The sequence below is a fragment of the Equus quagga genome, chromosome 9 (assembly GCF_021613505.1).
Source record: "Equus quagga isolate Etosha38 chromosome 9, UCLA_HA_Equagga_1.0, whole genome shotgun sequence".
Lineage (NCBI taxonomy): Eukaryota > Metazoa > Chordata > Mammalia > Perissodactyla > Equidae > Equus > Equus quagga.
This window is the reverse complement of record NC_060275.1, coordinates 114,860,176-114,886,972: the sequence shown is the minus strand read 5'-3', so window position 1 is coordinate 114,886,972 and position 26,797 is coordinate 114,860,176. Positions and strand designations below refer to the sequence as shown.

The 26,797-nt window shown below is 41.3% G+C and overlaps 1 protein-coding gene across 3 annotated transcripts in view; it reads left to right on the top strand.

Moving 5' to 3' along the window:
* The window catches only part of ADCY2 (adenylate cyclase 2), a 401,911-nt gene that overhangs the window by 329,721 nt on the left and 45,393 nt on the right, over window positions 1-26,797 (top strand). For all 3 annotated transcript variants that reach the window (XM_046672164.1, XM_046672163.1, XM_046672165.1), the window contains exons 16-17: window positions 12,822-12,959; window positions 21,875-21,994. In XM_046672164.1, the coding sequence (XP_046528120.1) occupies window positions 12,822-12,959; window positions 21,875-21,994 (258 nt within the window). The remainder of the gene's footprint in view (window positions 1-12,821; window positions 12,960-21,874; window positions 21,995-26,797) is intronic.

Genomic DNA, 26,797 nt, shown 5'->3' with positions numbered 1-26,797 from the left:
ATTTCTCAGGTTTTTAGAATAGGAACTATCATTTGTGGTTCCACTGGAAATCCAAACCTCGATCTGATTAAAGCAGGTTATATCACTGAGCCTAAGTAGCCATATTTCTCCTCTCTTCCGAGGAAGCCAGTCTTGGGGGTTGGGGGGGCATGGGATATATTTAGAGTTTCCAGCTGACTTTTTTCTTTCCACTGCCTAAGTTGCTATAGAAAAGAAACACAGAGCTGAAGGCCAGCAAAGGAATCTCCAGAGCAACTTGGCTGACTTTGTGGGAATGCTTTGCTCTTATGTAATGTCTCTCCTCTCAGCCTCAGTATAATCCGACCTCCTTGTTGAACCTTTCATGGCTCCTGGTCCCTCCTGTACCCAGCCTGTGGTCCCTATGAGTGATCATGATCCGACATCCATGATGCCTGGTTCCACCCGTTCCTGGGGGCTTCCCAAGACCCTGACACCCACACACCAGATGCTAGGAAATTCTTTTTAACTCTGGGCTGTCTCAAAAAGAAAATTTTGAGGCTGCAAATAAACTTGTGCCTGCCTCCTCCTCGAAAGAAGCCTCTATTTTGCCAAAGTGGTCGGGAAAACTAGAGTTGAAGACAGCTGGTCTTTCCAAACTTGAATCAATAGGATCCATGAATGAGTCTCCCCCTAGTGGCCAACTGTAATCCTTGGTCCAGATGTAATCCTGATAAAATTCAAGAAGGAATTCTTCTCGTTCCATAAAGAGGTTCTTTTTAATGTTTAAACCATTCTGTAAGGATTGTTTTTAACTGTCAACAGAAAACGTAGTAATGCACAGCCAATCTAAGAAGGCTTGAAGTATGCTTTGTATTCTACCCTTCAAATTCAGTCAAGAACTATGTATATCACAAATATTCCACGGTGGTCTTGGATAAGTACTGCTACACCCTAACTGCTCCTTCCCTGGCCTCTTGAAAACCTACCAACTGTATGAGGTTTTATTATGGGTTGCATTTAATTATGGAGTTTGTGAAAGGGTACTTAACATCCCAGACTCACCTTCTATTAACATATGTTAACCTTCGGAAAATTTAAATGCCAAAGGCAGTATTGATGCTAATAATATCAGTATTAAATTGTCTGTATGAAGGATCAAAGTAAAATACTTTTATAAAGAAAGTTGGGAACAGGTAAGCCTGACTGATACTTTTCTTCCAAGAGCCTTACCTTTTTTACCTTCTGTTGAACAAAAAGTTCAACACAAGTAATAAAATTGATTGGTTATTGTACAGCTGGGTGTGATAAAAAGGTAGAGAAACATCAAAATGGGCAAAAATAAGAGTGATGATGAAATGCAATTTTTTTCCTGCTGATAAAAAAATCACACAGGTGTTTGTTCAGTGACATATTCTGAAAAAAATGTCAGGGCATTTATTTGTTATAATGTGATTTCAATGAGAAACCCAGACCGCTCCTCTCTCTGCCCCTTCCCTCCCACCCCACCCCTCGCCCTAGCGGCTCTCGGCAGTGCGCCCCCCTCCCCATGAGCCCACTTCTCACTTCTCATCCAGGTAGGTGGGCTCTGCGCCTGCTTCCCTTCCTAGAAACTTTCTCAGAAACCACACCACCTGTGATGGGCCCTTTTTGAGTACCATGAGACTTAGGATCTTTGCCACATAATTTGCACTCAATTATATAACATCTCATTTGATCCCCAATTTGGTTTTTCTGGCAAGTGTAACTGTTGTTTTCCCTTATATATAGTAGGTTCTTTGAGACAAGAACTGTTTCCTACCCTTGCTTTCTATCCCTCACCAAATCCAGCAGCATGCTGACCACAGAAATGTGTTTAATGAGCATGTGCTGAGAAAGTGCTACTGGGCTTCTCCCATCACTTCCCTGAGGTTCTTCTTTACTTCCTGCACTCATGGAGCTCCATGAATGCACCTCCATGGAGCTCCATGGAGCACCTCCGTTGTCTCACCAAAACCACCATTCTCATCCAAGGTACGCGTGCCCTGCGTGCCTGCGTTAATCTTTCTTTCTCCAGATGCTGTTGCATGGGGACAGCTTGTGCGTGCAAATGAATGTGTGAATGAGTGAAGGAATTTTTGTTGGTGGCCTTCATCTTGCTGCGTTGAAATTCCCTCTCCTCTGTGCCATGCCTTGACTCTGACATGCTCCAGTCTGACTCCTTGGTTGGAAATGATCTAACCTTCATAAACCAGCTCTGAAGAGCCCAGCTTACCCTACCAGCTTCTCTGGTGCCTGCTGGTCAGGCTTCCTGTTTTGTATTCTTTTATATGAAAAGATCATCAGTGAGTTCACTTAATCCCTGTTTTGTGCACTGTAGTCCTTGAGGTTCTTAAAACACAAGATAACTATTTAATATCAGTAAGCTTTGCACCCAAATGCAGCCTCCTGGCCCCTCTGCTCAGAAAATGTCCCACCCCCGTCCTCACCCACACTCGACTTCTGAGCTCGCAGCTCTGAATTCAGCTCACAGTCGCCACATCCCTCGTCCAAATTCTGGCAAGCTCCTGGCCTGTCGGCATCCTGGCCCATCATCCTGGTCCGTCATCCTGGTGTCCTCGCCTGTCAGATCTTCTTAGGCACCTTTGCATCGGTGCCTTCATGAGGTAGTTAGCTTTCTACAGCAGATGCTGGTTAGCATTTCAGAATGGTAAAGCTCGAGAGCTGAAAGAAAGCCCAGGGGTCACCTTGTCCAGCCCCACACTTTGTGGCTAAGCAGCCCAGGACTCTGGAGATGCCGTGCTCTTCAGGGAGTTTGTGTTTCCAATTATTTAAGAGAAAAGCTTCCCTCCACAAAAAAAAATAATGCAGGATTTGTAAACAGATCTCCTGAAGGTGGAAATGGAGACTTTGGGGCAGGATCATATGTAATAACTATAAGCGCCGCAAAGGTTTCCTGTCCTTGGGTAAGAACCTTCAGACTCAACATAAACTGCTTATGACGGGCAAGATTCCCATGAGCTATTCTGTATTCGACCTCGTCACAGTTTACAAATAATAAATATTATATTAAAAATGATGACTTTCTCTGCTAGGTATTTTATTTATGCTGACTCATTTCTCCTTACAAGGGTCCTTAGAGGGAATGCCCATTCTACAATTAATGAAATGGAAGCTCACAGATGCTACATAACTTGCCCTATACTATACAGCAGGTAGGTTTTAGAGCCAGAATTGGAATCAAGGCTGAGAACCCTTGTAGTTAATTGGAGGCAGGTTCCAGAAGGCGACAGGCTGTGTGTAGAGAGAGTCGCCGGCAGACGAGTGGTTAGCACTAGGCAGAGATGCCCAACCACATGGTTAGGGGCCAGCACAGCACTGAGGTTGCCCTGTGGGGACTGCTGAGCATCCATTGATCAAGATCACATTGGTAAGTCAGGATGACCTCACATAGAACTTCAGTCGTATTCTCCTCTAGTCTAGTTTGCTAATATACGTTATTTAGCTATTGGCCCATTTTATTTAAAAAGGAATCCTGGGCATGGTATAACTCCATCTTAAAAGGCATTCTGTAAAATAGGAAAAAAAGTTAAAAGTGGATTTAGACTCTAAAATATTCTAGTAGGAAAATACCCTCACTAATAACACTTTGCAAAATGTTTTCACATATATGAGAGCCCTTCAAAGTGTTTTCATATATATTATTTTGTTTCATAATCAAAACAATCCATTTTGTCTAAGTAGAAACTAAGACATAGAATAAGATTCATGTTCACATTTTCATTACGGTGAGCAATAAAAATGATAATATCTGGGGGGCAGCCCAGTGGCATAGTGGTTAAGTTCATGCTCTCTGCTTTTGGCAGCTTTCACAGGTTCAGATCCCTGGTGTGACCTAGCACTGCTCCTCAAGCCATGCTGCGGTGGCATCCCACATAAAATAGAGGAAGATTGGCACAGATGTTAGCTCAGGGCCAATCTTCCTCACACACATAAAAGAATAATAATTATAATTGTCACAGTAGTGGTAGTAATAATAAGTGCACATTAACTGCCAGATTTAACTTTCTGAACTACCTGAAGTGGACCAGCTCTCTGTAATAAATACAAGAGAGTGACTGTAATCAAAAATACCACCAAAAAAGCACACCCCCAAATAGTCTTTTAGAACAAGTGTGCCGGATACAGCAAATGAAAATGTCAGAAGAAATTTTTCTCTCGCTGTGGTTGTCTTGTGCTTTGTATAGCAGAGCTAATATGATGCCAGCCTAGCAGCCTTGTTCCAGGCAGAGATAAAAGCACAAATACAGAGATCGTGCTGGGGACGGGAAGTAGGTCACACACTTGCGGATAGAAAAGCTTCCTACCCCACAGGAGTCTTTTCCCTTCAAGTCTATTTTCTCTAATGTCAATATAACTCTACCAGCTTTCTCTTGGTTAGTATTTTCCCACTTTCCCTTTTTTCCCTCTTTTAATTCAGCTTTTCCTTGCCGTTATGTAGGTTTTAAGTGTGCTGCTGGTAAACAATATCCAGCTGTATGTTATTTTTCTCTGATCCAACAATCTCTCTCTTTTACCTGACAAGTGTAATACATTTACGTGTATTACAATTACTGCTCAGTCTTATTTTGCTTTTTCTTTGATCCATCATATATCTTCTTTTCTTCTACTTGTTTTTCCTCCCATTCTGCATTCTCTTGGATGCGTGGAATTTATTTATTCTCCTTTATTCCTTCTTGGAACTTGGCAGTTCTATATTCTAGTATTTTCTTTTAGTGATTAACTTAAAACGTAATGTGCACATAGCTGAGTCCATCACTATCTCTATCTTCTTGTTGAAGAATACAGGGGCCATGTTCTAAATCTCTATGCCTCATCATCCTTTTCCATCTCCTGCAGTAGTGTTGTTTAAGTTTTTCTAAATTAAAACAGCTTTTACTATTTACTATTATTATTGTTTAACAATTTCTTTGTTCATCATTCTCCTGAATATCATTCCTTCCCCCAGGACTCCGTGTCCATATTACCAAAGGATTATTACTTTTGTAATCCTTTCAGTGAGAGCCTGTGCATAATATGCCCACTCAGCTTTTGTGTTAAAAAATAGTCTCTTTCTTCCTCACTGAGTAATAGTTTATGATAATTTTTCAAACATTTTGAAAATATGAGTCCATATTTTCCTAGACTTTAATGTACTGAGGAGAAATCTACTGTCTGTCTAATTGTTGTCCTTGGGAGACATTATGTCCTTTCTCTTTGGGTTGTTTTTGTAGGATTTGCTCTTTGTCTGTCAGGGACAATAGATTCCTTGTGTTAAGGGGTAGGTTTACTTTCAGCTTTCCTGTTTGGACTCAGTGTGTCACCTCAACCACAGAGCTCATCTTCTGCTCCAGCTCCACAAAATTGTCTGATTTCTCCTTGGATTTTGCCTCTTTCCCAGTCTTTCTGTTCTATTTCTGTCAAATTTTATTTACAAATATATTGAATCTTTTCATTGCATCCTCCACGCCTCGACATTTCTTTCATATTTTTCATGTCTTTATCTTTCTGTGTTGTTCACAGGATTATTTCCTCAGCTCCACCTTACCTGTTGATAATGACCTGTTTTTGTTCTACAGAGAATGGAAATGGGAAGTCAAACACCCTTTGTATTCCAAAACACGGTCTCAAACATTTTGTAATTTTCATTTAAATTGTTAGGATGCTTGGAACTTTAATCTATCATCCAATACACTGTTTGATATAGCACTGAATAAATGATGCAAATTGTCAATGCATAACTATTGAGTTTTTAATTTCAGTGTCTATATTTTCATCTCTAGAGAGTCTGTGTGGCTCAGTTTAAAAATATGCCTGTTATTTTCTTTTAACAACTTGCTCAGTCATGATGGACTGTAATCCATATTTTATTACTTTACCTTACCTTATTGGCTCTTTCAGATTGATATAATATCTGCAGATTTTGTGGCACTAATTCCACTATCTGTTATATCTGTTGATTCTTCCTTGTAGCGTTCATTGTCTTATGTAGCTAATAACTTTTTTTTTATCATGAGGTCATGTTCAGTTTGGAATGCTCCTCCCCTACTGGGATGTGCCCCACACCCTTTGATGTAAAGTATCATTTATAAGCAGTGTTGTTCTTACTTCTGCCAGACCCCCGAGGACTTTCTCCAGGTTTTAATCTGATTAATAACCTCTCAACTTGGGATTCTCATTATGAAGCAAATAATGTCATTTCAAACCCAACACCCAGATTTAGAGTTTGAATTTATCATCAGAAGTTTATTGATACTTCCCTAAACTAGAGCATGGAGTTCTTCTAGGCTTCTTTACATGGAGGGAGCATCCTTCTGAGGCTTCTGGGTTTTTTTAAGAGTCTTGGTCTTGCCCACCTTTTACAGGGCCAAGGTAACATCTTTCCTCTGTGGGCATTAAAAGCCCAGTCCTAGGTGTTGGAACCTGTGTCCAGTTCCAGGACACTCCTGGGCCAATCCCACAGGCTCAGTCCCTCTGTAGTGAGCTCCTTCTTTGTTTCTAGCCCAGAGAATTTCTCTTTGGGTCCACTGTTAAGATAGTAAACATACTGAGCAATCTCCTGTTGAATTCCTACTCTTTGCTGAACACTGTGCTGCTTCTTGAAATACCAAGACGGCTGTGATGTGTCACTTTCCTCAAGCAGCTCTCCATGTGGCCAGAGACAAGCATGTCAGCAAAAACCACACATTGTGGCGAGGCTGTGAGTGCCACGCAGTGCATGAATGACTGTGGAATGTGGCTCACCCAGGGCATATGAAAGAAACCAGTTGACTTTGTAAAATATTGAAATAAAGAAGTCTTTCTGTAGCAAATTTAAGTAATTAAATAATCAGAGTACACATGACAGTCTCTGTGACATCAAATGTTACAAGTAATTATTGCTGCAGCTTATTGCTGCCATTCAGAAAGACAGTTCTCACCCAATTAAAATGCCAAAGCAGGTGTTCCTTTAGGCAAATACACAAAAGTGCATGTTTATATGATAAACTTCAGCATATTTTTCAGGCAAGATTTTAAGATGAGTTTTGTTTTTCTAATAATAAAAGTTTGCTGCTCACCCACTAAGATACAACTTTTCTGAATGTTTTTCATTTTATTAATCTTCATTTAGTATAAGCATCTACTTCTTTTTCAATTCCCTCATTTTACTTTGAAAATGGACATCAGTGAAATTGCAAATGCAATCTGTAATTATCACATTAAATTATGAAGAATTTTAGAGTGAGAGAATACCTGTTGTTTCCAGGGCAAAAGATTCAAAAAAGGGAAAATATTCTGGGTGGAGGTATTTTTTTTCTTTTTTGTTAATCCAAATACAGTGCACGAACATTTTATTTGTATGTGCAGAATCTTCTGCCTGTAGTGAATGAAGAACATTGATCCCACAACCTTTCTAGCAAATACGCTGCTCATTGACCCCAGCACCAACTCTATGATAGGGTTTTCATATAAATTTATATTCTTTCTCCATTTACATCTCCCACTAAATTTAATACCAATGTCATATTTGTCAGTGGATGAATGTGGCATTAACAGCCAAAAGCATTTCTAGAATTTCCACAGTGAGCTCACTGTAAGCAAGAGCCCATCGTAGGATAGGAGAGACCCACTGATGATCAAGGAAGTGAGGAAACAGATTTGGCTGAAATTATTCCAGTAATTAAACCAAAGATCAGAGAGAATGACTAAACCGGGCTCATAGCAGGCAGTCTCTCATTTTCATATGAATAGCATCTTCTGAATCAATGCCAAAATATTCTTTGAGCTGTTATCATTTGTAGTCTTTCATTAGGATGGTGTAAATTTTGATAAGCTTATTTTTCCATCAGGAACTTTATTTGAATACTTAACCTAAAACAGAATAAACTGAAGTAAATTATCATGTCAGGATCCAAGCTGTAATTTTTATTCAGCTGCAAATTGAATCAGTGTTCTCATTTCTCCTTAATCAGATTCCTCCTATTTTGAGATCTTAAGGTCTTCTTTATCTTCTTTTTCCCCATCGTTGGTTTCTTCTGCTCCCCTAACACCTTCATCTTCCTCCTCCTCTTCCTTCACTGTTATTTTAGTTCCGGGTACACAGCTCTATCATCTTCTTCTGGTTCCTTGTCCTTGCCACCAGCAATGTTTACCAGTCTTCAGATGTCAGCCCTGTTTGTTTACCTTGCCTCTGTTTCGTGATGGGAATGAAAAGATATGGGAGGCTTCCTACTTCCCTGACCTGAGAACAAGGAATATTCGGCATGATAAGTTTAAAAACGATTGTGTGGGGGCGTGAAGGCTCCACGGGAGAAGGAACTGAATCAGTTGCATCCTGAGTCAGTTGTCCTGAACCAGCGTGTGCCAAACCCCCGTGTCTTTAGTGAGTAGTTCCAAATAGTCTTTCTAAGGGTGAATAGAAACATGGCAGTTTTCCTGCTCATCCTTCCACATATTCACTGGGCACACATAGACAGTAGTTTCTGGGGCCACCGATTTATAATTTTTCCCAGCATGTTGCAGGAGCAGAAAAAATTCACATGTGTCTGCCCACATCTGTTCCAGTAAATCACCAGCCTCTGCTCAGAATAGAACATATTCCTATTAGATAGTATGTTTGGCAAGATTATCACCATGTAGTATTTTAGAAATTCAAACAGAGTAATTTTTTGAATTTCATAATTTCGGTAAAATATCTGTGTAGTAGCTAGATAATATTTTACTTAATTGACTGTGATTGGAATTTGAGCTAGATTTAAATTTTCTCCTAAAGTAGTAAAGTTTTGTATTTTCTGCTCTTAACATTTTCATTATTATATATATTGACAATTTCTGTGTACAGACACAAAAACATTGATTTTAATAATTTTCTCTTAAATAAAAACACTAATCTAGCTGATTAGACTGCAAATACATATTGTCTTAATTTGCCAGAATCAAACCAAATGCCGTCATCTCCTAATGGAATCTGAGCTAGATGACTATGATATTCTATTTGAATCTCTTCTCTTTACACTTTGTTATGGCTTCTCCTCCAGAATTCAGATCTGATTAGGGTCTGTGGTATTAATATTATTAGAAGTAGCATGCATTAAATGGTAATGATAAACACCCTCAGGTGGATATCCTCCAGTTATACGACCCTGCACTTCGTGTTCAGAGCGTTAAAAGGCATGTTATTTGATCACAGATTTAATGCCACCCCCAACTCCCATCTAAACTCTGCTCTTTGGGAAGAAGTCAAAGGCACAAATCTGGCTCCTCCCGCATTGCTGATGGGAAGATACCCTGCAGAGCCCGGCCGAGGGCACCTCTTGCCGCCAGCCAGCGATTCAGCTCCTGGCAGCCCCTGGAACCCAGGGCAGCACTGGCTTGTGCTCCCAGACAGGCTCTAAGAGGAATCAGAGAAGGACTTCAGAGCATGAGACCAAAGAGTGAGCCCTAAACGTTGTTCTGGGATTCTGCATCAGCGGTGGCTGTGTGCTGTACACCGACATTCTGCTTCTAGACCAGGAGCTGAAGGAAAAAACCGTAGTGGAGAGGAGGAAAACTTGGGTTTTTTGTTCATATAGATATAAAGCAAATAGATGTTCTGGGTGCCTCATGTGGCTCATTTAAACCTCTTAAAAGACCGAGGAGGCAGGTATTATTATTCCTATTTTAGAGATGAAGAAACTGAGGCCAGAGAGGATAATTAACTTTAAGAAAGTTGCACAGCTGTGAGGATTGGATCCTGGGCCGCTGGGCTGGTTCTCTACTCTTCTCACCACCTCTCATTCTGTATTATGGAATCGCGTTTAGTTGTTGTATCAACATTTAACAGATTGCAATGCTTATAGGTTTACGAACAAGGCAGGTATATTTTTAAGAATAAAGCAAAAAGAAAATGTGAAAGAGGTAGAGAAATAAAAGTGCTGTTTATTAGTGCAGTTAAGGAGTATTCACTATTTGAGTTTTATTGCTATCACACCAGTTTTACTGTTATATTAACTTAGAACAAATCAAAAGGGTATAATATGTTTATTTCTTCTTCTGAATTTTTTGAAATCACAACTCTTTTTAATGTTTCCGGGACACATGGCCTTGAGGCCCCTACCCCTTTAGCATGAAGATTAAAGTTTAGATCTCTGGAGAACTCTTAGATACTGCTTGTCCTATCAGATAATGGACTTAAATACCTACCCCAGCCCCCGGCACAGGCAGAGCACGTGGTCCCCACAGCTTAGAACTCTCCCTGCTTCTGCTCTCTCACCACCTGGACAACGTGAGAATCACAGTGCTGCCTCCCTGGAAAGGTGGCCCTCAGGAGGAGGTGAGCTCATCCACTGGGATCCTGCAGGGCAGTGTGGGGCCCACAGCAAATGGTTCGGGAACTCCGGCTGCCATTCTGTAAAGACCCCCATTCCTTCTGGTATCAAAAGAGCTTCTCCAACACCATGATACCGCTCACTGCAGCATTTTTCACAATAGCCAGAAGTGGGAAGCACCACAGGTGTCCAACAACACAAGAGTGGATAAACAAAATGTGGTGCATACATGGGATGGGATGTTATTAATGCCTTATTAAAAGGAAGGAAATCTTGTCACGTGCTACAACATAGATGATCCTGGAGGACTATGCTGAGTGAAATAGGCCAATCACAAAAAGACAAATACTGTATGATTCCACTTATATGAGGTACCTAGAGTAGAGTCAAACTTTTATAGACAGAAAGTAGAATGGTGGGTGCTGGGGGCAAGCAGAGGGGGAAAAGGAGAATTCTTTAATAGGTGTGGAGTTTCAGTTGGGCAAGATGAGAAGCTCTAGAGATCTGCTACACAACCACATGAATACAGTTTACTGAACTGTGCACTTAAAAATGGCTAAGAGGGTGAATTTTATATTATATATTTTTTTTTTTTTTTGGAGAAAGATTAGCCCTGCGCTAACATCTACTGCCAATCCTCCTCTTTTTGCTGAGGAAGACTGGCCCTGAGCTAACATCCATGCCCATCTTCTTCTACTTTATATGTGGGATGCCTGCCACAGCATGGCTTGCCAAGCAGTGCATAAGGCTGCACCCCGGATCTGAACTGGCGAACCCCGGGCCACCGATGCAGAATGTGTGAACTTAACCACCATGCCACTGGGCCGGCCCCCATATTATGTATTTTCTAACACAATTAAAATTTTTTTTATGATTGAATAATATTTTATTGTATATATATATATATATGTTATATGGATATATACCCACACATACACATATATGTATACCACATTTTCTTTATCCATTCATCCATCCATGGACATTTATTTTGTTTTCATATCTTGACTGTTGCAAATAATGCTTTAATGAACAAGGGGATGTATATGTGTCTTTTCAAGTTAGTGTTTCTGTTTTCATCAGATAAATTACCCAGATGTAAAACTGCTGGAATGTATGGTAGTTCTATTTTGAATTTTTTTGAGAAACCTCCATACTGTTTTCAATAATGGCTGCACCAAGTTACATTACCACCAACAGTGCACAGGGGTTCTCTTTTCTCCACATCCTCACCAGCATTTGTTATCTCTTGTCTTTTTGGTGATAAACATTCTAACAGGTGTGAAGTGATATCTCATTGTGGTTTTTATTTGCATTTCCTTGACGATTAGTGATGTTGAGCACCTTTTCATGTACCTGTTGGCCATCTGTATGTCTTCTTTAGAAGACATGTCCTCTGCCCATCTTTTAATCAGATTAGTTACTTTTTTGATATTGAGTTGTATGAGTTCTTTATCTATTTTGACTACTAATGCCTTATCAGATATATGATGTGCAAATATTTTCTCCCATTCAGTTGATGGCTTTTTCATTTTCCAAATTCCAAATATGTGTAAATGGATATACTAAGATGGGTGAACCAGAGTAACACATCTCCTAAGTCAATAATAGTAACAGCCATCTCTTACGTAGATTCTGCGCAGTAAGTGCCGTAGATATTAACACTTTAAACTAACAGTATATGCACTTATTCATCTGTGACTAGTAATGTTCCTAACACTTTCATCATGTTCCCTCATTTAATCCTCACCCTATCTGAGGTCAAACATTATTATCTTCTTTTTTCATTGAGTAGACAGAGAGATGGTGGGTAGAGGATAAAGTGGACCCACAGCCACAGTCCAGCCTCAGAGTTTGGGCTCCTTAGTTGGTGTCCCTAGAATGTCTAAGGGCTCGGTCATTGGTGAGAACCCTGACTTGTTCCTGAGATTCCACACAACCACAGAGCCTCACAGCACGGCTTGATCCTACAGGCAAAGTGTGTTCAATTAAAAATTTTAAAAAGAGCTTCTCTGTCTGGGAAGAAGCCCCCACAGGATAGGATGAGGTAAAGCCATCACCACGACACTCCCTCAGAGCTTTGGATCTTGTCTTTGGAGGGAAAGACACCGAACTGTTTCGTGGTCCGGTTGTATTCTTGTGATTAGCTAGGTGTTTGTTCATCTGTTTTCTACATAGACAAGCTGAATTTATAACAACTGCTTCGTCATAGCTGCAATCTGAGACCCAACACCCTCCAGAGTGGTTTGATTAACTGACGTTTTTTCTTTACCAGGAGATCCTTTTTAAAACATAATTTCAGGTCTGTTTGAAAGGACATACAAGCACATCCTACATTTACCGTAGAAATTTAATTAATTTGTTCCTAATTTGTCACAATAATGCCAACATAATTTTAGTAAGTTTTGGGAGCTGGTATGGGTCCCCAGGGGAGGACAGAGCCTACGTGTTTAATCTGTGAAGAATGTTGGTGCATCTTGTGGTTTTAAACATCATTAAGAAACTTGAGAGAATACATAAAATATCAACGCATTTCTTTTTCTTTCTCTCTTCTCCTAGCAATGCAGCAAAAAGGCCTCTGCCTCTCTCCTATGGCTTCTGAAGTCATCTGGCATCATCGCGAACCGCCCCTGGCCGCGGATCTGCCTCACGGTCGTCACCACGGCCATCATATTAACCATGGCCGTGTTCAACATGGTGAGTCAGGGCGCCCACCAGGCAGGGCCTTCTTTGCTTTCGATGCCTGTCTTGGTGGAATTTTGAAACCTTGTCCATAGCTCCTTTGGTGACTCCCCTTTCTGCCTTTTAAATTCAACATCCAACTGCTATAGCGGCAGCTTCACTAAGAAGGACGCTTTCTGTGGAAGCCACCTGGAGCGGGCAGCTCCTTCCAGCAGCTTCCCACCTCCCTGCTCATTGTGGCTCTTGGCTCCAGAAACGACATGGAATGTCAGTGGGATAACAGAACCATCACATGACGGAGATGCAGTGGGAGAGGGGTCCTGCTCTGGAGGTTAAAAGGCCTGAATTCAGACATCAGCTCCCCACCTTGCTAGCAGTGCCGTCTTGGAGAGTTTTCATTAAACTTCAACAGGCTCCATTTCCACTTCTCGAAAATGAGAACTGACACTTCTCTGCCAAGGAGGTTTCTAGGGTAAATAAACTGATGTTCCTACCACACTTAGGACAGCACCAGGCATTTTGTAAATATTTAACCAGTATACCCAGTATAGTACTGGTATATCCTTAAAAATAGACATGTAAGTGATCAATGCACCTTGAGACACATCCTTCTTCTTATTCTGACATCATCACCATCAACCATAAGCCATTATGATCCTTCATATGTTGAGTGCTTTACTGTTGTTGGAACTGCAGAGGATCATGAGGCACAGTCCTTGACTTCCAGAAGCACAAAATGAGGTTGAGGAGATAGAGCACATGCATTAGATAATAAAGACAGAGTTTTCACAAATTAGACAGCATCCATTCAGCAAAAAAAAAATATTTATTGAGCATAAATATGTGCCTGGTCCATTACTAGATACTCAGAACCTAAAGATAGTTCTCTGCCTTCTAAGAGTTCACGGTGGAGTCTAGGAGACAGACAGCGTGGTAAACCCGCTATAAAAGAGTCTGAGAGCCAACAACACAAGCATGCAGAGAGGCGGCTCAGTGGAGGGACAACACGGCCTGCTGGACTGAGCTCTGAAGGATAGGTAGAAGGAGTTGAAGAGATAGTGGATGAGAGATGAGAAAGGGAAGACATTTGGCATTGAGGACAAGGAAGAGGGCAGACATTTGTATTCAGAAGTAGTGAAATGTCAGGCTGAAGAAGTAGCTAGGGACTTTTAATGTTTACTTGGGATCAGTCCTCAACACTATACTGCAGAGCCTGCAGAGCCTGACACACCTGGAGATTCAGGTGAGGGTGATGCCAACTGGAGGCCAGACGGGCTGGGGTGCCATCTTCAGGGGCGGAATGGCCTCTTCATCCACTTCACCCTGCCCAGAAGTTACTCTGAAGGATCCATGGAATGGCGGTGTCAGAGAGAAGCTTGCCCTCCTTCCTCACCTTTCCCCTTCAGGAGGTGGATGTATGGATTCCCAGGTGTCCTCCTGCATTGGCAACTGGAGGACAGGCGTGCTGGCTCTCCGCACCTCACCTGCCCACATGCCCCAACTCCTTCTAGGAGTTTCCCCTTAGAAAGCCCATGAGGTCAGGCCCTGATGTAGGTGCCCCCAGGTGTGGGCCAGTGAGAGATCCCACCACAACTACTCCTTCTTCCACCTACCCGCTCAGCGTCAGAGATCAGCTCATGAAAGAGGCTGCTCCAAGCTGTCCTGTAGGCAGTTAGAACTGATGGTGCCTGAGTGGAGAGGGCTCAGTGGTCAAGCCCGTGCAGTCAGCAGCCTTCCCTAGGACTAGCTGGCCCTGGTACTGCATTCATATGTGGAGTTGTCTTGATGGGTCAAGTTCACCAGGGGACTCCACCATCCCAGGCCTCCTCCTGCTCTGTAGAATTAGTGAGGGACACTAAGCTAACCTCCCCTCCTCCTCCATTCATGGCATCTGAGGCCGTCTTCCCACTGCAGGGACATGAAAGCTCCCTTCAGGATGGGGGCCTCGTCTTCGAGGTCTCAGGCATACCTGGACCATGACATCAATTATTTCCAGCAAGGGCTTAATCAAGACTGCCTGGGGGACAGCTGGAAAATGGACAAGTCATTCCCTGGAGAACTCCCCTGCTCTTGAGGGGCTTGAAAACGCAAGGGCTCAAGGAGAGACTTGCATCAGGCAGCCTGAGGCACACACTCATGAGGGGCCCAGAGCAAGTGGCCAAGGGCTTTCTGTGTGATGACAACCCACAGGGGTTTTTCCTGAGGCCCCAGAGCTGTCATCAGAATGCGGGAAGACTCAGAGTGGGGAAGGCGAGATGAAGGACTGAGACTGAGACAAGAGTGGCTTTCCTGGAAGAACCCTCCTGCAAATGTATTCCTAGCCACTAGGAACCTCACCTTCACAGGCAATATTTTGGATATTGCAAGGGCATGGAAACATCCTGGGGGAGGAAGATGGGCAGAGAGGCAAAGGACAGTGGAAAGAACCTGTGCAAATCTGAGTGTGTTTCCTGAAACAGCTTTCTCATGCTTGACTCTGTAACATGCGTTTGTGCATTAGCCCTGCTGCTCAGAGGTCCAACCCTCTGGGAGAGCGCACCAGCAAGCTCCCAGAGGAGGTGGGCAAATGAAAGCTGCAGGAGACAGCTGGGTCAGAGGTAAACTCCACCATGAAGGGATGGGAAACAGGACACTCTTGAAGGGTAACGGGGCACACTAGCTACTGTTCTCAGATATTCTACCAGACACAGAGTGTGTTCAGTTTCTCTAACAAGAGGTGATTGCCACTGTACCCTTATAATTAAGCCTCCTCATCCATCAAGAGTGTGTTCACTCACTTGTGCATGCACAGAATGAATAAAACACAATTTCCTGAGGCCGGCCCAGTGGTGTAGTGGTTAAGGTTGCATGCTCTGCTTTTGCAGCCCGGGGTTTGTGGGTTTGAATCCCAGGTGCAGACCTAGCCCTGCTCATCAAGCCATGCTGTGGTGGCATCCCACATAAAATATAGGAAGATTGGCACAGATGTTAGCTCAGGGCCAATCTTCCTCACAAAAAAACTAAAAAAACACACTTTCTGAGTTTATTGGCCTCCATTAGCCAACAAACAAATTATGAGAACAAGACATTTAACAGGACATTGACACACTTAAGAGTGAGGTCTTTTTTCTTTATTTTTTTTTTTTTTGCATGTCCTAGGAAAGCACCTTCTATAAAAGGAGTAGCCTTTCGATAGTTACTAAATGAAAGAATGAATAAATAAATGGGTAAGCACACAACCCTTTAAAAAAGAAACCCGTTTCTTTTTGTGAAATCCAGTTTGACCTTATAAAACCATGATTTACCACCTAATTTTTTAAAGACAGATTCTAAATGGGGAACAAATCTGATTTAGAAGCTCCTTGTATTACATATAGGATAATTTCACATAGGAAGCTCCTTGTGTTTCATATAGGATAATTGGTAATGATTGGCATGCTGTTCAGTCACTGTCTCTAAGTGTTTGACGAGCTGAGCATTTAGGAGTATATTTTTTTTTTTACAGTAACTGTGATCCCTTTGGGGAAGAAATACATCTCCAGTTCCAGAAATACATCTTCCAGGGTCATTTTCCTTCCTCATAAAGAAAGGAGTTCACTGTCGAGTAAGGTCAAGAAGTCTATGGGAGACGTGTTAAAAGTATGATGGATGATCTTTAAGAAAGAAATGAAATAAGGCTTCGCTCCACATCCTGAGCTGCCTTCTGCGGCAGTAGAGGCTGTGGGGCGAGCAATAAGCTAGATGCCTTTTTTTTTCTGTCTAGTGATGCAGAGGGAGAGGAAATCAAAACTGCTCAGGCAGTTTTTCCCTCCACCAGTGCAGGAGAAATAGCATTTTCATTGATACCTGGTGCTCTGAGATTAGCAATTCGTTTCCATACAGATGCTCCTCTTGTATTTATTTCAAAGAAACATCATGAAACAGTATGAAAGCTGACATTAGGCAGAGAAAGGAAATAATTTTCCCTAGTTATAGAGCTTTCTTATAATTTCTTATTAATCACAGAGGGGAAGGACTCGCTCATCAGGGCACCATCTTTGATCACATCGGACGATTTATAGAGAGATGCTCTCAGCTGTGCTGATCCCCACCCTCTTGAGTTATGACTGTGTGAGGCAGACGCAGGGTGCTATGACCACCCCGGGTCATAAATATCACCACATGGTGCTGATGCAGCATTCAGAGGCTGGCTAGTCAGAACTGAGCATCAGTGGGGAGCCATGCAAGGGAGGTGGGCTCCAGGTCAGTCACTCACATTTGGGGAAGACCTTCCTCTGGGGATGTGGGTGAAATCCAGTGTTTATCTGCTTGCAGTCAAATGCTCCCAGCGTTGTTTCTGTGCCTTTAGGAATTTCCTAGCCCCACTTCAAACTCTCCATTCTCGAGAGGTTTCTAACAAGCATAACTTTTAAAATTTGTCTTGGTAGTTCCTTTGGGAATACAATTTCTAGACTAATTGAGCCCCACTCCTGAGTTGTAGTTTTGCCGTTTCTTAGCGGTTGTTAACCCAGCGAGGCTAATCCAGGCATCAGACTCACGTTTCAACAAGAATAGCCGCTCTTTTGTGTGTTACGGGGAGGGAGAGCTTTCAAGAGCAAGCTTTGCGTAAGCCACTGGAAAGAAAACTCAATTTTCTGTTGGAAAACTTCACTTTTTTAGAGTCATAGCCTCATTCAGGTCTTCATGTATAGCCCTTGTGATTTTTAAGTGTTCCATTACGGACAAAGCAAAAATGATTTCCTTTTCTTTTCCTGCTTTTTAATGTTTGTTACTTTTTTATTGGGTAAAATATCTTTAACTAAGTGTACAATCCAGTGGTGTTAAGTACATTTACAGTGTTGTGCAACCATCACCACTATCCATATCCAGAACTTTCTCATCATCCCAAACAGAAACTTTGTACCCATGAAACAGCAACTCCCCACTCCCGCCTCCTGCCGGCCCTGGTGACCTCTACTCTGCTTTCTGTTACTGTGAATTTGCCTGTTCTAGATCCCTCGTATACCTGGGATTACATAACATTAGTCTTTCTGTGTCTGGCTTATTTCACGTAGCATGTTTTCCAGGTTTTCATTTTCTCCTTGATGCACAGTCCCTCCACAGCAGGTGAACCTCTCAGTTTGCTCAGTTTTCCAGCCAGTGGCAAGCAGCCCTTTTTAATTGCGTCTCTGTCATCACCTGCCATCGCCCTCTTTACCTCAAAGGAGAGAGAGGACTTAGGAATGGTATGTGGGCTGAGGCTGCCTATAGTCTCCCGCTGCCGTTGACTGGATGGTCCATTTCACATTGAGCCTTCTCATGGATTTTTAGGCATTGATGTTTATTCTCAGCCTGCATTTTTACAGCCCTTGCAAGAGCCAGGGTCAACAGGAATGGTGTGTTCAGAGGACTGACTTTTTAAAATCTCATTACACACCGATGTAAATGATGAAACGTCCAGGTCAGTTGTATTTAAAATGAATTGTGAGATTTTACTGTGACATCTTAACACCTGATGTGCACATTGTGACATAGACACCCCAATAAAAAGTAGAGAAAAACAATCAGTTATCTAGATTTTTTCAAATGTAGGGTTTTGGGTACCAGATTGCAAATGACCTGTGTGTTTTGTTCCATTTTGGTTTCCAGCTGACTGTTTAGAATCGTGTATAAGAAGCTCAAGTGTCCTGCCATCTCTTTTCTGACATTTTGACGATATCATCGTTGATTTCCCGCATCGTTTTGCAATCTCTTCTGAGAACTTCTCAGAGAATATGATAAATAGCATGTCTTTGTGAGCCACATAGACAAGGAGTTAGCTGTGGTCAACTAGTAGTCTGTCTGGACTTCTAATTCCAACCAAGTGACAAATGTAATGATATCATCAGGCATAAAACAATATTAAATCACATGTTTGCGATTTAATATTATTTGAAGAACATAATTCTGAGATGTTTTACATTGCATGGGAAATGTGAAGTTTGGAGGAAACCTAAAAATATGCAGTGTTCATTGGCACTTTATTGGGACATTTTGTTCAGGATGAGGATATCTTTTTCTCAGTGATGACAAAGTTGTAGAATATTAAAATGAGTCCAAAGAGTGGGTCTCCAAATAATTATGATGCTAAAATTCATTCTATAGAGGAAGTTGTGACAGTTTAACCTGGAAAGAAGAGGGACCTGAGATTCCTAACTCTCGAGTATTTGCCTGCCTATAATTAGGGGGTGACATGAGTTTATTTTAGGGTGACTAAGAAGACGGAAGAGGAGACATTGATAAAAAAAAAATTATTCTGTGATGCCACATAGACAGAATGAAGATTTTCTTGATTTTTGGAGTAGTTAATAAATACTAGGAAAAGGTGGCAGAAAGGGGTTAAGGAAGCATTGTTGGGTATAGTAATTGAAGTTCTTTATTGTTCTTTAAATTCAAACCATTGTATTTATTGTATAACCTCCTTGCAAGATAGTTTTTCACAATATATATTTCTATTCCTTGTGCGGCAAGACTGTTTCTTCTCTTTATGGTGCTATAATAAAGAAGTTTTTTATTAAAATATATTTGACATATAACGTTGTGTAAATTTAAGACGTACATGTTATTTGCTGCATTTGTATATTGTAATGTGATTGCCACTATAGCAATAGTTAGCACGTTTATTGCATCACGTAATTATCATTTCTTTTTTGCAGAGGGAATAAATAAGATCTTGTCTCTTAGCAGGTTTGGTGATTATACTACAATATTGTTGTGTGTATTCACCAAAGTGTGCATTACATCTCCAGGACTGATTTGTCTACTAGTTGCAAGTTTGTACCCTTCAACAAGTTTTTGTTAATAATTTTAAGATCCCAGGTACCTAAGACTACTAACCTATCAAGCTAAACAGTCTCCTTTTATTTGTCATTTCTTGATTCTTCTTCTTCTTCTTTTTTTTTTTTTTTGGTAAAGAAGATTGGCTCTGAGCTAACATCTGTTGCCAGTCCTCCTCTCTTTTTCTTTTTGCTTAAGGAAGATGGTCCCTGAGCTAACATCTGTGCCAGTCTCCCTCTATTTTGTATGTGGGATGCCGCCACAGCATGGCTTGATGAACAGTGTGTAGGTCCACACCCAGGATCAGAAACCACAAACCCCAGGCCGCCAAAGCAGAGTGTGCAAACTTAACCACTGTGCCTCCAGGGCAGCCCTCATTTCTTGATCCTTTAATATTTAAATAAATTGTATTTTGAATCTATCATATCTAAATTTGTAATATTTTGGAGTGTATTTGCCAAGAAATTACTCCAATCATTTTTTTTCTGATATAATTATTTTTCAAAGAATTAGCATACTTATAGTTCAACCAGGGGTTTTGACATTTTTGATAATTTCTTTAGTCTAAATAAAGAAATTTACATTTCTTTGATTTTTAAATGAACTTTTTACTGCATTTGATCAAATGATATGATGAGTAGAAGCAGTGTATGTAGTATCATTCTTGGAATCGGAGTGTTCCCAAGAATATACTAAATAAATGCCTTCTTATCTACCTGAGTAAATTAGTTTAGATATTTGACAAGAACTCTGCCATCAAAGGAAATAAATCAATAGAAGCAAACAAAAGCAACCATGAAAACGATGCAGGAAAGTTATCCTTTCTAAACCTTGAATATGTATGGTCAGCCCTATGCAGGAAACACAGCCTAGCTTTATGGATGACGTGAGTTTCCTTTAGTAAAAGGAAGCTGGCCCGAGTGATTTGATTCTCTCGTTTATTTTTACTGAACACTCCTCTGACCCTCAGCCGCAGTACAGAAAAGTGACGGATCCTTGGTCAGTTAAACAGTCTGTGTTACAGCTTCTGTGGAAAAGAGAGACAGAGAGAAACAGGGAGAGAGACAGAGAGAGAAACAGGGAGAGAGAGACAGAGAGAAACAGGGAGAGAGAGAGAGAGAAACAGAGGGAGACAGACAGAGAGAAACAGGGAGAGAGAGAGAGAGAGAAACAGAGGAGGACAGACAGAGAGAGAAACAGGGAGAGAGAGACAGAGAGAGAAACAGGGAGAGAGAGACAGAGAGAAACAGGGAGAGAGAGACAGAGAAACAGGGAGAGAGCGAGAGAAAGACAGAGAGAGAAAGAGACTGAGAGAAAAAGAGAAACAGAGAGACAAGAGATAGAAAAAGAGAGACAGAAACAGAGAGAAACAGGGAGAGAGAGAGAAGGACAGAGAGAGAGACAGAGAGAGATGGAATTCTCCTACCTTGCTAACAGCTTGACACTTTCCTTCTGGGAGCTGATCTTGGTGACTTACATAGGAGCTAATCATCTTTATTTTCTCAGGATTACTTTTTCTTTTAAATGAGGACCCCCTTTCCAACAGTCCTAAGAGTATCCATCCTCTCAGATTTTAGTCTCTCATGATCCTGAGCTGCCAAGTGCTCACAAATAATAGATGCAAATGTTGATGCCAATTATTGCATTTTACCCATAAAATTCATTTCTTTTCTTAAAATCAAAAACTCATCAAACTCCATTGACTCATTTAATGTTTGAACGAAGATGGTGAAGATACTGCAAAAACATTTAAAGGCTCTGATTTCTTAGCAGATGGTTGAAAGTCTGCGTGTGTCGTGATGTCAGCCTCAAAAGTAATTCTAACCAAGCCCTCTGCCCTACACTTTGGACATTTTTCATTTACTGTTTAACAGAGGTGCTTCTGTTTTCTTTAACATCAATTCTGTAGTTCTGGAATTCACTGTTAAGTGTGTAGCACCACAAGAAATAGTTATTTATTTATTCAATAGAAATTCTCAAAGCTTCAAAAAGGAGAAGATGAACCTATTTGCGTTTGACATACAGATGCTGGATTGCCCACATAATCCTGCTTGCTGCGCAGAAGGAACCCAGTCATTAATAAACTTAGCACCCACCTGCTAACTCTTTAATCTCCTTGGCACTAATTCATTGAAAAAAAATCATTTTCTTTGCAGTTTTTCCTGAGTGACTCAGAGGAGACCATCCCTGCAACTGCCAATATATCAAACACAAGTCTTTCTGCCTCAAGTAATCAGGCAGCGATTCTGCGTGCGCAAAATTTGTTTTTCCTTCCGGTAAGAACATTTCATTCCTTATTATTGCTTCTGCTGTTTTCCTGGATGCTGTTAGCCTATTTAATGTCATGGTCTCCACTTTCTCATCTGTTCTAGAATTCTCTTTTCTTCTTTGATCTCAACACCTGAGTAGGTCCTGCCCAGTTAAACTGGCAGCTTTTGGAGAGGAGTCCTGACTGACTGGCACCCGTTTGATCCCGTTTGCATGCGCAGTGTCATTTTGATGCTCTTACAGATGACTCGCCTTTATTCTCTGAACTGCTACATTGTATAGCATGTATCCCAGCACTTACATTCAATTACATGTTACTGAATTTCTGGGTTCGTTGCCTAGAGATTTTGCTAATTGTTTCAGTGAATTAGTGTTAGCTCCCTGACTGCACTGTCAGGGACCACGTCTCAGATTTCTGCCACTCCTTTGGCTGCAAATACTGTACAGTGATTATATCCTCAATAATCCTTACTCACTGACTCATTTTCACCAATGTCCAAGAGGGCCTAGATTGAAATTTCAAAACTTATGAACACGTGGGTCTTTTAAGTGAAAAGAGGCAAATCAGTTATTTACTGCTTAGTAACTTCTTTCTTCCATGAATTGTTTGTGCAAAAAAATGTGTTTTGATAATCTCCCTTTCATTTTTTGAGTAATCATCTACAAGTAGCAGGCATTATTTGAGTTTCTGTCTCACACAGTTTTGAGAGTAATAAATAAACTTTTTAGGGGACTGAAATTGGTAATTTAATGTGTATACTTTTAAAATTCCCTACTGGTTCTTTAAACCCCATTAGCTGTGGCGATGAGATCTCCTTTCCTCACTCCTTTCATTAATTTGTTCCCCTGACTTCTGGCTTTGACACTTTTTCCCATCTTGCCATTTCAGTTTCCTGGGGAGCTCACAGCTCTGTGTACAGAGTGTAGGGGGTTCTGGTGTGTTTCAGAGGCAAGCTGACCAGGGTCCATGGGAATGTCCCTATGGCCTCCGGAAGAGAGGATGGCGTGGGCTTCATGCCTTATCAAAGGGGTCCTGCCTTCATTTTTGGCATTAAACCCCATGAGGAGTCGACATCATCTTTTCTATTTTAGTTATGTGAAAAGTGAGAGACAGGATTCGTGATGAAGATTTATTGGCTGTGATCTCTCTGTGGGCAATTTGGAGCCACCTTCTTTAGAGAAAGATTTAAACTAACTGTGTGGTCTCGCTCTTCCTCCTTGAAGAGACGGCATCACATGCACGTGGTCCATAGGCCAGCAGAGGGAGAGAGCACCTCCAGGCGCCCCATGCTGCACTCATATCGCACTGTGTCTGGTGGTTTAAAGTAAAGATGCGTTTTCACAGGAAAGAGAAGTGTAGCTGGCAAAGCATTTTTTTAAATGCTTCCATCTAATATTGTGGGGTAGAACGGCTCACCATGCTTGGCACCACTAAAGGCAATGAGGTAATCCTTCTGAATTTCATTTAGGTAAGTCTGTACGATACCTTATTTTCAAAAGAAGGAAATCATTAGAAACCCAAGATGGGAGAGGTAATGTTTACACAACCTGAAAAGATTCTGAAAAAATACACAAAAGACTCTTTAAAATCAAGATCAGACTTCGTCAACAGACAACTATTGTTCCAATAATAAGTCCTCAGAAAGAGGATTATGGTGAGCTTTGCCAAGGAAACCCCGAGAGTTCATGTACTGTCTGTACAGAAACTGTGTTATTAACTGGCAGGTTTAGGAGTCCCAAAGGAGCCTGGGAACATCCTGGTTCCCCCCTTCACAGATAGAAAGGAACATCAGGAAAGCTGTTCTGTGGATGTGCGTAATGTAAGCATTATTCCTCTCAACCCCCGTCCCGTGATATCTGAGCCTGACAAGGGAGTGGGGAGAGCTGTCCACATTCACTGCTGCAGGTGGAATAAAGCTATGAAACACTTCCTAATGATAACTTATAATAGTCATCAAAAAGCATAAATACGCACATTACTTTTTACCCTGCAATGCTAATTTTGGAAATTAATTTTAAAGGTGCAAAGATTTAGCTACAAAGGTATTTATCAAAGTGTTTAGATAACATCAACAACGGAAAAGAAAGAAGAAGAAAGCAAACAACCTAAGAGTTAGAATAGATTTAATTGTTTGGATAAATTCTGTTATAAACGTACAATAAAATTATATCCAACCACTACAAAAGATATTGCAGAAAAATGTTTAATGACACAGAAATATATGTTCGTGGTGTTATTAGTTGAAAGTATCATTTAAAAACATTCCAAACAGTATGATCCCAATTTTCTAAAATAATAATGCCAAGAATAAGTAGCAAAAAAAAGGCTGGAAATATATATATCAAAAATAATTAATGGTGGCTCAAGTTGGATGTTGCAGGTTATAGAAGACCCTTATTTTTATGTGTCCTTTGTATATTTCTTAATTTTTAACATCAGTTGTATTTCAGTAGCAGAAAACAAAGTTATTATAAAATGTCCAACAAAATGAACCCTAAAAGATCTTTGCCATGTCGGCACTTCACATTCCACCAGGCATTTGTATCGTTTCATCCACAAAACTACCCTGTGAGGTAGATAGGATTGGAATTCCCATTTTCCAGCTGTGGAAACTGAGGCCAAAAGAGACTCGAGTAAATTACCTAAGATAACAGTGGCTATTCCCTTGGTGTTAAAATGCAAGTCTATTTCATCAAACAACTATATTGAAAGTGTTAATAACTACATTAACTCATATTAACTTAGTTAACTTAATATTAATATTATTAAATTATGTTACTTGGTAATTAAAATAATAATTACTAATTAAAATAATAGTTAATTTTAAATTAATATTAACTTAATTAACTGTGTTAACTAATAATTACATTAGCTGTATCAAAACTATGTTGCAAATAAGGTTACTAGTAATTAGATCCTAATAGAGGTCAGTTCACTCACCTACAGCCAGAACCCTTGACCGACTGGCACTCTCCCTGGGCGGCTGCATCCTTAGGAGGAACAGCTGATCCTCAGGGCTCCCAGCCAGGCCTTCTCATGTTATTCTCCCTCATTCACGCATCCCTCTGTCGCTATCTGTAGCTTCCCACCCTGTCTTTAATGAAGTCCCAGATCACCTTGTGCATGGCCTCCAAGCATTCTGGAAAGGCTATTTAATACAAAACAGACTAAAAAGCTACTTTCCATTAGCAAGTATATTTTAGTAGATGTTCCTGAAATGTGAAAACTTTTTAAAAGCCTGAGAATGAATTTTAAAATGTGAAATCATAGGCATGTTTGTATAGGTATTGGCGCATATTTGAAACCAGGAGTATTGCAGGAAACCTTTACAGTCCATCCCCAACCCCCTGGAAATACACATGCACACTCTGATACACACTCTCATCTAAGGGGCCCATTATTCTGCTTTTCATACGGTTAAGCTGAACTGGTTGATAACTTTCATTCTAATAATGGGTTTCAAACATAATTTTAGCAGCAGAATCATTTGTAAAACCCAATCTTACAAAGAGCCCCAGTTTATAATAATAATAGCAGAGTTTATCTAGCCTCCCATGGGCCAGATACTGTTCTGAGCTCTGTACTTATCTTATTTCATCTTCACAACAATTCTTCAGAGTGGATGCTATCATCTTCCCCACCTCGAGTCCCTCGTGCGGGGTGCAGGATTGCTTTAATTGTTCAGCAAGCTGCTTTGGGGAACAAGTGGGACAGACTCTGAATGGGGCCTTGCCCACTGCAGTTCCCAAGGCAGCTCCATGGCTTTGAAGGAGCAGTTTCCTTATACTAGTGACCATCAACTAAGACATTAGCAGGTTATAAACCAGGGCTCTCAACCTCTTTGTGGCGAAGGCCTTATTTTCATTTTGTTTTGTTTTTTTAGTTTCCAATTTGTGGATTGATACTTTAGAAAAATATAATGGTGAATTAGCAGAAAAATGTACTAAAAAAGAAGACGTACAAAATGCAAGCTTGTGTTTTATTGGCTTCAGCAGAAACAAGCCCACCCTGTCAGACTGTTAGGAGGTTCCTCAGCAGGGCTCCCAGGCCTGCGGGGCCCTCCCTAGGCATCTGCAGAGCTCCCTGGTCTGCTGCCAGCGGCTGTCCCCAGCCCCGGTGTGTGTTGTGTCACTGAGCCCTCACACCTGCCCTCACAGCTGGATACTTAATAACTTATCTAAGGTAACAGTGGCAGAACTGTGGGTAAATAAAGGCTGGTTTCAAAGCACTCGCTTCCTCTCTTCCCTTTCTGCTTCAGGGAGCAGTGAATGCTGCCCGTCTGCTCTCTCACAGCTCTCTCGATTCTGTCACTCCACTCTGCCAGCCAGAACAGTCCCATCAGGACACACTCCTCTCCTCTCCTCTCCTCCTCTTCCTAGTCAGGTTGTGGGTGCGAGAGATAGTCAGAACAGTGGAGAACTGACATCAAGTAGGTAATTTTGGGCAAAGAATTTGTGCTTACCACACTCACCATTCCTTAAAATGCTGCCTCGTGTAGTGCACTCTTGCCCGGGAACGCTTGACTTCCCCAAGAGTGACCCAGTTGACGTGTGATCCGTGGGGAACTGCTCTTCTTCCCTTTGAAGCTGACGCGCCCGGTGCAGTCCTCCGCAGTCCGGGCTCTGTCTGAGTTCCTGCAAGGGTGCCTCTGACAGAGAAGGAAGCTGCAGCTCGTTTTTCAACTTCCTCTCTTCCCCAAGAACAAGACTGATGAGCTAATATCCGTGGCCTTCCAGATAGCTTACCGCGGGTGACCTCAGCTGGGGCAATGAAAGTAAGAGCTAGAAGGACAAAAATGAGCCGTTTACAC